The following is a 13,744-nucleotide window of genomic DNA, read 5'->3' as shown; positions in this document are numbered from 1 at the left end:
CTATATTGCCACAATGCAGACTAGGACACGCTCCTCACCTTTGAGCTAATAATTAAAGCCATGGATTATCCAGTAGCTTGATCTGGCAAATGTCTCATGTTGCATGATTTTAACCAGGTTACAATTACAGGTGATAATAAGCTCGTATGAACTGAAGGGATATGAGGCTCTTGTTGATTTCACAGTTAAAACCTAAACTTAATATCCGTGTAATTTTCAGGTTTACTTTTAGAAGACAATCCCTCTATTCGAGCCATCAGTCTAGGACATGGGCATATACTGGTGGGAACTAAAAATGGAGAGATACTTGAAATTGATAAAAGTGGCCCTATGACTCTACTTGTTCAGGTACTGTCTGGCTCTTCATGTCAAAACATTCCCTGTAGAAATACCAGACGTGGCAAGATATTCCCTGATCATTTTCTTTCTGTTTTCATTAAGCCTGTTGGCCACCACTGCTTTCCTTACCCAGGCATTGGTTGATGGTTTCCCATGTAAATGACTTTGAGATTCATTCTGGGTTACAGAAATCTGAAGGTTAAACCACGAGTCCATTAAGTTCCAAGACTGATGAGATTTTAAATGGATTTTTTAGACATTTTAGGACCCAACATAAGAACAGAAAGTTAAAACTGAACCCAATGTATTAGTGCAGTTGCATTTCTTTGCTTTTACTGAAATAACATCATGTGATGTGGGAAAAAAAATGGTTTGGAGGTCTGACAGCTTTCTGCAGTGACACACACTTGTCATTGCCTGTGTTGCAAAGCACGGACACACCTCTTTTTGCAAGACAAAGGATTTTGTCAAGTTTGACTAACAAATTCTCATATGTATGTCCACTGATGGGTTTGCTGCTGCTTTGGTTGAGTTCCTTGAATAAACCTGATGTCAATAGGTAGAAAACTGTTTCTATCATTTACTGAGGAATAATTTGTCAAGCCTTACTTTTTGTTTTCTACAACTGACTAACTTAACACTGCTCTTGTTTACAAAAATATCGTTTCTTTGGTGTATTTCTTTGCAGTCAATTTGGATTACATAAAGTGACCTTTCAAATTACTACCTGCATGACAGCCTAGATGTGCAAAGTTGTATTGTATGAGTTATTTAACCCATTCTCTAATTTGGAGTGGCAATCTCATGCTAATATAGTTCCCTTCACATGAAGACTGAGCTTGCAAGATAGTAGAAATTACCTTAAAATCAACCAACTTCTGTGAGTTTCCTGGTGAAATGTTAAATTTGTCATCCATCTTAAATTCCAGGCTTGCATGTATCAGCCTGAGCCAAAGTAGGAAATACCCAATGTTTAATCAAGAGGTCAAGACAGTTCCTCCCCTTTTTCTTTTAGTGGTATTTTTCCACTTCAACAAAAAGGCCAGTTGCCAAACTGAACTCCAGACTGAGAATAGTAAGAAGTGATTTAACCTTGAAGTGCAGTGCCAGCATGCTGGATGCGAGGTGAAGGGAATGTGGAAAAAGCAATAACTTGATTGAAAAGTCTGAAAACTGAATTCTGAGGAAAGATTAAAGGAAGTAGCTCAGTGTATGTTGGGATCTAAAAGGGTACATAAACCTTGAAGGCAGATTAGCCCATATTAGGATTTCAGGATAAAGTCTTGTTTCAGGCAGAACAATTTCCTGCTCATGTGAAGTCTGGAAGAGAGAGCCTTTGGAAGAATATGAGTTAAGCTAGCAGCAGTGGAGGAGGAGACTGTGAAAGTGTGTTTTTGATGTTTGTCAGACATTTGGGTCTCTTTGAACGTGGAAAGCTTCTGAGGGGAGATGGTGAAAGCCTTTTTGCCTGAGACTTGATGAAGGAGGCAGGGCAAGTGATAGGACATAAATCCAAATGCATTATTTTTTCTCTTATATTACATGATTTCTTTTAGGGACATATGGAAGGAGAAGTCTGGGGCTTGGCAGCTCATCCTCTCTTGCCTGTGTGCGCCACAGTGAGTGATGATAAAACACTCCGAATCTGGGAGCTCTCGTCCCAGCACCGCATGCTGGCAGTGAGGAAGCTCAAAAAAGGTAACTCTCATTTTGGCCATTTTCTGTGATGGTAATGATGCTGTATTTCTGAGACAGTTCCCTCTTTGCTTCCAGTGTGTATCACAGGCATTAATTAGGTAAGAAGAAGACACAGTCATTAAGAAATTGGAAGGATGGGAAGTAAATTGTCTTTGGCATATGTCAAGTCAATGAAGAGGACAGCAAGAAAAAGGACCATAATCTATTGTAATGAATAATAAGAAAATGAACTTCAGTCTGGTTTCCTCTGATTGAATGAGTTGACCTCAGATTCCTTTCCCTTCCTAAGAGTGCTTAAAGCTAGCATATTTGTTGCTGATGTTAAAAAGTGTCCTTATAAAGACAACTGTAAAATATTCTGCATCTTGACCACAACGAGCCTCAGTGGCAATATGAACGTTCTACCAACTTCTCTGAAAGTGAACAGTTTTCCTGTCCTCTGTATAAAATTAGATGAGCTCTGTTGAAATACTGCCTCCTCAAAATTACTCTTCATTTACTCATCGATATCCTTCAGGAAATGTTATGGTGTAAATCCAACACGCTTCATTTCAGTGACAGATCCAGAGCACAGGAACTCTGAGGGAAACCAGTCAAATGCTTTGCAGAGCTGAACTCAGGGGTGGATGAGGATAGTTATATCAGAGAGTATGGTCACAACTAATACTGAGGCAAAAAGTAATTGGAGGAAGTGTAGTCCACCTCTGTTAAATGTACCCCACCTGAAAGGAACCTTTACTCAATCGTATAACAAAGATACTTTCAATGACTGAAATGCTGCCCAAAATGAGCCTTTGAATTTTCCATCTGGGGGAGGGGGGGGAGGGGAGGATATTGTTCTTATATTTTCCTTATTTCCATCCTTGGGGTGTTCATAATGTAGTTGGAAGATAGTATTTACACCTAGACCTGTATCAAGATGGATCACATCACGTTTGTCCACTCAGGAACAGCCTATAGAGAGGGTGCATTCCCGTTTAGTAAAACATATGTGATAGGAGGGCTATGGTTCATTTGCTTTAATAAATAACAAGGCTATTTTAAAAGTATATACTTGATGTAAAAACCTTTCAGTTACAGTTTTTGTGGTGGTTTTCTCAATCCCTAGTTTGGAAACCTGAAGAACTCCTTCCCATGTTCTTTTGCAGGAGGACGATGCTGTGCCTTTTCTCCTGATGGGAAAGCCTTGGCCGTGGGCTTGAATGATGGGAGTTTTCTGGTGGTAAATGCTGACACTGTGGAAGACATGGTCTCTTTTCACCACAGAAAGGAAATGATCTCAGACATAAAGTTTTCCCGAGGTAAAATGTGATAATAAGGTGAAAGAGCAGTGTTTACCTTTTGAGTTTGTTTTTGTCCCCTAGACAGCAGGTTGGATGTTCAGAAGGTAGGCTGCCTTTTAAATGCATGAAGCACATAGGTCACAGTTATGTAGGGTTATATTCAGCCTGGCATAATGGGCCCCAGCATCTGGATGCCCCTGGTGCCTTTGGATGCACAACAGTAATTAAAATGCATAACAGAAATACTGATAACACGTAGACCTTTAGTAACATCAGCGTCTCCTCTTTCCAGAATCAGGAAAGTACCTGGCTGTGGCTTCCCACGATAACTTTGTAGATATTTACAATGTACTTACCAGCAAAAGAGTTGGCATTTGTAAAGGTGCATCCAGCTACATCACACACATCGACTGGGACTCAAGAGGTAAAATGTTTGACAAGAGATACAGATTTGAAATGCCTATAAAATGGATTATCAGGAAACCGTTCTCATACCAGTTACTAAGATAAACTGTAACTACTGATGCAAATGAGTTCTCAACATCAAGCACCATATGGGTTCAGTGCAATTGCATTTGTGGGATTCATCCTGGCTCGTAGCATTTGTACCAGAGTACATGGTGCTTCGCTGCTGACAACACATGATTAAAGTGTCACTTATGTACATAATCCAGCTTTTCTTTTCATAGTGTTGTAGTGCATGGCACATTTTTCCACCTTCTGCATCCATTTTCCTTTCTTCTTTGCTGAGCATGACATGGCAGTCACAGCAAGGAAGTTAGAGAGCTTTATTGTCACAACTAATTACATCTAGCAGGATGGATAATGAGCTCGTGCAAATAAGCCTTCCCTGACCTAATACGATTCTGTGTGGAAACACCTGTGTGTCTGAGCCTGCTTTCCTCTGTTGTGCCAGGGCCCAAGTGTGGTACAAGCTCCATAACAACAGGAGCTAACCTCCCTTTAGAAAGCATTCGGCTCTGGGGGCCATCCTTGAGCTGGCACCAGGTGCCTGACAAACCTTATCGTTGTTAACATGCTACCAGCAATTTGTCTGATAGTACCTGTGTATCTGCTGTAGCCAGTTCTTGGATGTCACATGTGCACTCTTTGTGCCCTAAATGATGTTTATTGGAAACCCTAACTGAGCTACTAGATGGAAAGGATTCCCATCCTGAATTGTATGACCTCTCCTACACGGGTCAGATAGGAAGGGCCTGATACTACTGTAGTCCCATGTTGCACTTGTTGTCAGTGGTTCCAACAGACTGAATCGAGCTCATGTAACAGAAGACAAGATGCTCAGTCAAAAAACCAGCAACACTGGAACTGTACAAGTTCATATTGGTCAGTAATCTCGAGGGAGAGAGCACTTTCCCTGGCAGTGAAGCAGCTTCTGTACTGTAGGACTGCTTCTATGATAATAAATCCCCACAGGATCTCTTACAGCAGTTGTTAATCTGAGAAATCCAGAAAATGCTTTCATTCCCTTACATCAGAAATGCTGCAAAACTATGTTTTAAAGCATCTTTTAATGTTTTCATGCACAAATACTTGCTGGCACAGTGTCAATTGCATACAGGATTGTCTTTGTAACATCCTAGTACTGGTCTGAGTGTGACAAACCTCAGATCCAAGGGCAATTTGGTGTGTACCTGGCCTACATGCCTGATAGGCAGTGCAAAATAGACAAGAGCTTAGAATGCTTTGCCCTTGAAGCAAAGATGTCTTGCAGGATTGATGTGAAAATTAACAGAATTGATAGCATACACATTTTAAATCATTTTTTTTCACTTGCCATTATCTCAGCATGATGAAAACAGGCAACGTGTTTCCTATCAGAAGCAAGTGTTCTGCTGCAAGATGAGAACTTAAGCATAATGGCTGATATCTTTAAGATACTTCTGCAGTGAATTGGGAGTATAGAATTCTTATGAGAGTGATTCCAGGCATCTGCTTTGTTTTTGCTCTGAATAACTCTCTGGAGGGGAATTTCTTAGCTTACCCCCAGAAATCTCTTCACTCAATCAAAAGAAAGTTCATAATATTCACAGTCATGAATAAGATTCATAATAAACTCTTATTTCATATCCAGGGAAGTTATTGCAAGTCAATTCTGGTGCCAAAGAACAACTATTTTTTGAAGCACCAAGGGGGAAAAGGCATATTATAAGAGTTGCTGAGGTACGAATTACGCTTACTGGATATTTTTACTGTGAAAGTTGCTTTGCTGGACTGTTGACAAGTAACATATTTTGTCTTCAAATGGTATCGGTTTTTTTCCTTTTAAAATACTGCATTTACAGTGGCTAGAATTAGAGTTATTTAATCATTCTGTACAGTGTCTTTCCTAGCATTTGTAAGTGGTAGAACTTGCAAGTTCCTGTTTGTATCTCTTAATTTCTTGTTGTTTGTTTAATGGCAGTGGTTTCCCACAGTCCCCTCTCCTGAGCAGTCCCTCATGCTCTGTGCAACCAACGTGCAGACAGGTTATAACCCAGCAGCATGGCCTGCCTTGTCCCCATCCTGGTTATTGTGACACATAATTCTTCTACAAATTGACAAAAAATCCTTAAGGATATGTGTATCCAAATCATGCTGTACCTTGGGAAAGAGGGAATGCTTACTGTTTTAAGCCTTTTGATGGAGGTATGCAATTTGTATTGACAGGAACACCACCTAAAACCACTAATCAAGTTAATACCAAGCATAGCAAACTGTACTTGTTACATCAGTGTGTATTGAATGTGTGTTAAGATGACTTCTTTGGGGGAATCTTTGATTGCAGATAGAGAAGATCGAGTGGGATACTTGGACGTGTGTTCTGGGTCCTACTTGTGAAGGAATTTGGCCGATGCACAGCGATGTCACGGTGGTAAACGCAGCCAGCCTGACAAAGGACGGAACGCTCTTAGCTACAGGAGATGATTTTGGTTTTGTGAAGCTTTTTTCATATCCAGTGAAGGTAATAAGAGTGTTCATTTTGTGACTAGAAACTGCACAAGGCCAGAAACTAAGGCAGACAGTGTTGGTGACATGTCAGACTCCTACCGTGCCAATTCTTTGTGCTGCAGGGCCAACATGCCAAGTTCAAGAAGTATGTGGGTCACAGCGCACAGGTGACCAACGTGAGGTGGCTGCACAATGATTCCGTGCTGCTGACTGTAGGTGGTGCTGACACAGCTTTGATGATCTGGACCAGAGAATTTTTGGGCATTCAGGAGAGTAAGCTGGTTGACAGTGAAGAATCAGACACAGATGCAGAAGAAGATGGAGGTAAAAAGGATGGTATAAAACGCATCTTTAATTTAGTCTTCTTTCCACAGAGACACTCCCAGGCATTTAACTTGAAGTGGGCAAGAAGCTTTGATATGCTAAAGTTTAGTGTAGGGAGAGCTCAGTAGGATTTGTTTCCTTCCTTTTATTGGTGCAGATCTTGTTTTCTGCTCTTCCTCCACGAAACCAGGGTCGTTTGGTTTATGTTATGTTTTATTTTTCTAAGGTTATGATAGTGATGTTGCAAGAGAAAAAGCAATTGACTATACCACTAAGATCTATGCAGTAAGCATCCGAGAAATGGAAGGGACAAAACCCCATCAACAGCTGAAGGAGGTTTCAGTAGAAGAGAGGTATGTCACTGAGACACTGATTTCCAAAGGTACATCGCGTTCTTCTCATCTCTTTGCTTTCAACTGAAATTAGTCCTTAGAAAATAAGGCAGGAATTCTGAAATTCACATTTTAAATGGTGTTCACAGGGTACAACATGTTCATGTGATGGAGAGAAATGTGTGCATGTGAAACACCTGTGACTGGTGTGTTCTCTTCCACTGTGGCACAAGCAGCTGATTTCCTCCCTCAGGGCTCCGTGTAGCTGTGTGTGTGTGTGCAGGAGGGTGCTTGTGGTAGGGACAGCTCCTAACTGCTCTCTAGTTAAGGCTTCTGGACATGTTTTCTCTGAAAGATTTTCAGTGGCTTATAATTGTGTCAGGTTGTTACTGTGAAAACTGAAATTTCCCATGGGCCTTGGGGTGAATTATTCAGAAGAGAAAGGTCATCAGGAAGGAGCATAGTGTTGGAGAGAAGTGTAGAGGAAAGAGGTAAGAGCTCAGGATAAGAGGGGACATCCAGGGAAACAGACCTAGAGGAGCAGGTGACTAAGAACTCTGGGACAGGACAGGAATGTCTTTAACCAGCAAAACACGCTCCCCTCTGTAATCTGGAACTCTGCATCCACAGCTGTGACTCCAGCTGATGCCTCAGCTCTGAACCCACACAGTCTCTTCTGACGGAGTTTATAAGTAGTCATTCCTTTATCATGAGTGTTGTTGCTTTTGCCTGTTGCTGGGCACTGACAAAGGGGTCTGCTGTGGGTTAACCCACAGAAAGAGTTTAAGCTGCCTTGTTTGCCCTCACTTTCCCCAGGACACTGGAGTAGTACCAATACCAGTGGTGTGACAGGATGCTGTTCTCCCGCAGGGATCCTGCCCTAGTTAGAGACAGCATACAGAGTCCTCAGGGCCGGCAGAAGGAAGGATCCCTGCTGCCCACCTGCCAGAGATATGAGAGCTGGGTATAGGGAGAGGCCAGGGTGGCAAGAGAGAGTGCTGGGGAGCCAGGGGAGAGCTGCCTTGCTGCTTTTCCTGCCTCTGCCACAGCGCTGCCTGGGGAGGGCTGGCAAACAGGCAGCCTCTGGCTCTGTATCATTGTGTCACTCCTTTCCTGCTGTCAGCTGAGAGAGTCCAGCTGACTCTGCAGAGAAACTGCACCCTCCCAGCTGCAAGTGGAGATGGTTTCAGCAGTTCCTTGAGCAAACATGTAACACAGAGTTACACTGAACAGATAAAGGTCTGAGGCTCTTTTACTTGACTACCAAAAAATTAGTGGCTTGAAATCTCCTCGGTTTGTCAGAGAGAAAATGGAGCTAGTAATAGTTCCTAATCTCTTGGTGTACTTTGAAAAGAGATAGTTTTATGTTTCTAAAGCTCTCAGGAATTGCAGTGGTGTGAACATCATGGGCAGAACACAAGTAATAATTTTGCAGTTGGTATTTGACTGGAAGAACAACTGTTGGGTATGAGAGATAAGGAGAAAACTGTTGCACCCCTCTTATTTTTCTCACCACAGCATTTTAACAGAAAGGTGTAGCAGGAGGATAACTGATTGTTCAAAAAAAGTTGGACCATAACCATTTCTTCTCCCCTTCTTTCAAGGAGATCTCTTTCCATTTTCTCACTGACTCATACAAGGTCTTTGTTCTTCCATTTTTCTATGGAAAGGCACCGTGTATTATCCAAGAAACATGAATGATTGGAGGTTGAGGGAAAGGAGGAAAAAATAGATCCTTTTTGGTGAATAACTATTACACATGAAATAACAAATGCCAATAGTACAATGGCCAGATGTTTTCCACCAGAAACCCTGCTGCAAAAAGAAAAAGCTGCTTTGATGATGAAAAAGCAACTGTAGAGTGAATTTAATTGACTAATTAAGCTGGGCTTAGAGTTGTTTTGCACCAGTGAATTACCAACAAGATGAGCATAAGCAATCAGTCTCTTGGACAGCTTTTCATCACTATTTTCAATGCAGGAGTAACAATCTCCTCAGTCCTTTTGGGTCCCTAGGAAGCTGGCTCTCTGTGAACCCTGGCCAGGGGTCTGCTGGCTGATGCAAGCAAGTACTCTGCTTCTAAGGAGTCTCGCAGTCTGCCGTGCACACTTCAGGCTTTCCAGCTTCTGAGTCCATCCACATTCTCAGCTCTAATAAACTCATTGAGCTGAACCTGCAGCGTTGCTGTGGAGGAGAAAGGCACTCCCTGAAATGAACAGCCACTTTGCCTGTTTCAGCCTTTTTAGTAAATCATAACATCTGCAACTCAACTCAGGGCATCGTAAGACCTGAGGAAGCAGGTTTCCTGCTGACACTGCTCGTCTCTGACACAGGGATGCTTTGTGCTACCCAACGTTACAAAGCTGAAGCTGGAAGCTCCTCTCATGTTTCCACACTGCCCACTCTGTTTATAGCTGCTGGGCACAATTCCATGGGTAGACACCTCCTCTGCAGTGAGGTTGCCTCCCGTTTCCATAAGAGTCTCTCCAGTCATTAATTGTAGGTGAAAATAGAATATTGTAGCCTATTTGAAGAAATAATCTATCCCATAACAAGTTTTAGACTGAAGAGAGCACAGAAGAAGGTTTTAAGCTTTCTTCTTATCTTTTTCCTTCTTTCTAGTCTCCAGATCTGCAGGGTATTGTACCCCTAAGCAAAGTGGGTGGGGAAAATGATTATAAAGGGCAAAACCAACCAAAAGTTGGGGATAATGTTATGGTCTTTTGTTAGAAAACAAGACATGAAACCCCTTTATCAAATGTGCTTTTCCTTGTTCGTTTACATAATGAAAGTAATGGCTCTGCAAATACCTTGGGGGAACATGGAAGTTACATGATAGATTTTACTTGCAGGATTTAAAGTAAATAGTGGTCTGGTATTTTTGGGGGGCACCCAGGATTTACTGTTTCTGTCAGCAGTTACAGCTTTGAGATGGAAAAGTCAGAGGAGAGATGAGGCTGAGGAACAGGTTTAACGTGTTGCAGTTGTATTAGTTAAGTTTGATTAATGCAGTTAGTTAATGCATTTGGTTAAGAAAATTAATTTATTCTTGTTTCTCTCTCCTCTCTCCACCTTCTTGTTTTTCTTCTTCTCCCTTTCCATGTCTGTCCTATCCTCCCCACTCACCCTTATTTTTCTCTCCTTTTCTGCTCCTCTGGCATCCTCTTCTGTGCTTTGCCTGTGTGGCACAGAAGCAGGGTGGCAGTGAGAGGTGCTGCAGGAGCAGTCTTGCGGTGCGGGAGCTCCAAGAGCAGTGCTCCCACACCACGGGACCACTTGGTCACTGGTGGAACTGTCCCAGACAATCCAGGACAATTGTAAGCTATTCTGTGTGTCACACAGGAGTTGTGCTTCAGCTCAGACAAGGGCTAACTTTTGAACCAGGACCACTGAAACTGGCAAAGATTTTATGTGATGAGAAACACAGGCTTGCCTGGAGATTGGATTGATGTTACTAATACAAAGGACAGAGATGTGTTTGCATTTTGCATTCTACTAACCACTGACATCTATCCCACCTTTGCAGCTTTCCTTTAGCTTGATTTGCATGAGACCACATAAACTGAAAACTCTTGTAGTATCCCTGGTGATGGAAAACCCTTTAAAGCAGATTGAACGTGTAGGAAACAAAAAGCAGCATTAGCATGTTTGTCTGGTTTTCTGTTTTCTTGCCATACTGGCCTGTCTCCCTTCCCCTGAGTCCTGTGTCTTGGAGCCTGTTCTCAGGTGTGCTGTTATGCATCGTTTGTAAGCATATGTCCTGACAAAGAGAAGTTGAAGGAGATCAGGAGTTGGATTTTCTCTCTTCAAATATTATTCTTTTGATGATCTCTTTCTTTCCAACGTGAGCTCAGTCCTACAGGCTTTCCAAATAGCTCCTACAGTGGGGCACAAGCCTTTGTACCATCAACAGAATTATTAGACATATGGTTACAAAAATGGTCCCTGTCCTTTTACATGCACACTCCTGGGTGTGCAGCATAAAAGCTTTGAATGTGAATCTGTGTAGGTGGGAACTGTTACAAATGTATCTGGAAAACCAAGTATCTGGGGTGGAGAGAATAACTTTGGGCTTTCTTCAGCAGAAACCTGCAGTTTGAGTAGCATTCTTTGGAATATTCACTTTCACAATAGCATCACATCAAGTTAATGCATCCTAAGTGCATTTGGCAGCATGCTGGTTTTATCACAGCTGGCCCCGAGGCTTGAACACGTTGTGACTGGGTAGTTTTTACAGTCCCTGCCAACCTACTGAACTCTGAGTCACTCTGGCTTCTCCCACAGGTCAGCACAATGCTGGCCCAGAGGCCTTTCTCATTTCTGTGCCACTGAGTGGCTGTGGAATGGAGGGATGCCACTACCATCACAGCACACAACGTGTCACCAGCATTTCTCTCTCTGAACTTGAGCTCTCTCTGCACCAAGGCTGATGCAAAATACACATCTTTTTATGAGGGTTTTCTGTGGGTTGGAGTCCAGAAGGGATCCAAAGAGATTTGTTTCTGGGAAGGATGCTATTTTATCTGCCTGTTATATTTAACCTCCAGCCCAAAAATTCTCCTCCATACTACTGGTTGGACATTTTTACTTATACAAGGAGCACAGCTTCAAAATATGTCAGAGGGTATGCAAGGAATAACAAAACAAATAGAAATGACTTTGCCTCTCAAACATGGTAACAGACCCAGAGAGGAACCCAAGACAGAGATCGTCCAGAATATGCCCCAGCTGGGTTGATTCTGATGCCCTGGTAGAATCCTGAAGTCTCATTACCTGAGATGTTCCAAACTTTGTAGCCCAACCAGAAATTCAGGTTTTGCCTAAGGCATGTTGCAGTGTGTGCCTTGAGGCTGGCTTTGGCCAAGGGGGCTGAGGGATCTTCCAGCCAGCCCTGTCTGTGCAGTTAGGGGTGGCAGATGTCGCTGCCATAGGGCCAGCCTGCATACAGTAGACATTTTACAGCTTTACAAGATGTTTAGAACAATGAACTTCTTAAAAAAAAAAAAACAAAGGCCTTCAGATTTCATTCAGAAATTTCCCTTTTACTAATCTGCTTTCCTGCTTGTTCCACATTTGGAGACAACTAGAATGAGCAACCCTGAAAATGGCTGTCAGCACCCCGTGCTCTGCAACACCTCTGGGCTTTTTTAAAGAGTGCATCAGCATACATGCAAAATCAGAAGTCCTGAAACTGTGCTGAGGCTTTTCCACTGCTATTCTGTTAAAAAATCATTTAGATGACAATTGATATTTCCCTCTAGTTTTCTTTCAGCTTTGCTTTGATCCACTGCATCAGAGAGAGGAATGTTTTCCCATCGAGTACTGTTTTGTTGTCTCGTGTTAGCTACAAAACGGAAAGGAGAAAGGAACAGTGGGAAAACCTGTGTGTGAAACTCCTGTGTGTGTTGAGCTGGGAAGAGTCAAGGGTCTAGAAGTCACAAAATCTTTGAATGGCTTCTTGAAGCTGCAGCTGTGCAGCAGTTTGAGGACACTTAGAGCCACTCCTCCTGGCACCTGCTGGAGGTGTAAGGAAACAGCTACTTTCACACGCTGCTTCTGCATTATTTTGTGCAATGAACAGTACCACTTCTTTTAAACCTCAAATCAAATCTCTCTTGACCAAACCCACCAGGAGTGGATCAACTTACCTGTCTTTGATCCTTGCTTTCTCTTCTTGGGAGCAATCCTGCTGGGTTTTATTTTTGTGCAGCTTCCCAGTCCGTTCCCTCCCCAGCCCGTGGCTGTCTGAATGCCCACGTTAGTCCCCACTGGGACCCTCTTCAGCTGCTTCACTACCCATTGCTGCTGGGCCCACCTGTCAGGACACTTTCGTCCAAGCCTCATTGTTGCTTTCACACCATGTTATTTCTGAAGACCCAGCAGAGAGCAATTACACCATGTGCTCTGAAAACATGAGTTGGCTGTCCCTGTCCCGTATAACTTATCGTAACAGTTTGGAGCCTGTTTTTAATCTCCCTTATTTTCTGCCTAAGCAGATCTGACTTCTCTCCCATCCCCCTCCCCGGTCCTGTTCTCTAAGATCACACCCCTTTTGTCCCTCAAAGTACCTCACTTTTCCAAAACCCCATTGCCTCTCCCCCTGCCCAGCTCTTAACACGTCTGCCTGTTACTCTGTGTTGTGTGTGTTCACCCGTGATTAGGCTTCTCTTCCCACTCAGCAGCCATGGCCAATTTTAGACAGCCTTCTTGTTTAGGCAAGAGGGAATGAGCTGTCACTTGCCCCTTGTTACTTTCTGCTTTGAAGGCTGGGAAAGAGGGTGGGGGGAGAGATTTTGTCAGGTTGAATCTGGAGTTACCTGGCTGATTGGTGTGTACTGGTGTAAGCAAATCATCAGGATGCTCCTCAGTAACAGGGGGTTTTATTTGCTGTATTCACAGTATCTAAGGAACTGAAAGCCCTCTTATGTCTGACTCTCACCTTTCTGGAACTCGCTCATCCCATAACCTAACATAAGCCCATTTATTTTAAGTTACTGGAAAGAAACCGTTAATGCTTGTATTGTGTTTTAACTTGCTTTCCTTTGGAGGCAGGGAATTGTCAAGTAAGTACTAACAACACAGCACAGAAAAAGCACAGATGGCTGTGAGTGTCCAATGTAGAGCACCCAGGTCAAGAAGGGTAAATGTGTGTCATCTGCTGCAGTGCAAATGTCTTGATACTGCCATCTGATGTATCCAATCAGTGTAGCCACAGATGTGTTAAAATGACAGAGAGTCTGCTGCTTGACGTTTGTTTCACCGAGGTGATAAGGTGGCAATGAATGCATACGTGTGTGGATATATACATGCACATGT

At 42.8% G+C, this 13,744-nt stretch overlaps 1 protein-coding gene across 5 annotated transcripts in view; it reads left to right on the top strand.

Annotated features, from left to right (window-relative positions):
- The window catches only part of EML6 (EMAP like 6), a 98,179-nt gene that overhangs the window by 66,149 nt on the left and 18,286 nt on the right, over nucleotides 1-13,744 (top strand). For all 5 annotated transcript variants that reach the window (XR_009818149.1, XR_009818150.1, XM_061989331.1 and 2 more), the window contains exons 20-27: nucleotides 221-348; nucleotides 1,896-2,037; nucleotides 3,186-3,338; nucleotides 3,613-3,744; nucleotides 5,416-5,504; nucleotides 6,109-6,285; nucleotides 6,395-6,596; nucleotides 6,823-6,949. Coding sequence is in view for 3 of the 5 variants with exons in the window: in XM_061989331.1 (XP_061845315.1) it covers nucleotides 221-348; nucleotides 1,896-2,037; nucleotides 3,186-3,338; nucleotides 3,613-3,744; nucleotides 5,416-5,504; nucleotides 6,109-6,285; nucleotides 6,395-6,596; nucleotides 6,823-6,949 (1,150 nt within the window). In the remaining 2 variants the exon portion in view is untranslated. The remainder of the gene's footprint in view (nucleotides 1-220; nucleotides 349-1,895; nucleotides 2,038-3,185; nucleotides 3,339-3,612; nucleotides 3,745-5,415; nucleotides 5,505-6,108; nucleotides 6,286-6,394; nucleotides 6,597-6,822; nucleotides 6,950-13,744) is intronic.

Source organism: Colius striatus, chromosome 2 (assembly GCF_028858725.1).
Source record: "Colius striatus isolate bColStr4 chromosome 2, bColStr4.1.hap1, whole genome shotgun sequence".
NCBI classification, from domain to species: Eukaryota; Metazoa; Chordata; class Aves; order Coliiformes; family Coliidae; genus Colius; species Colius striatus.
Note: the sequence above shows the minus strand (reverse complement) of the source record. Positions and strands in the feature narration are given on the sequence as shown.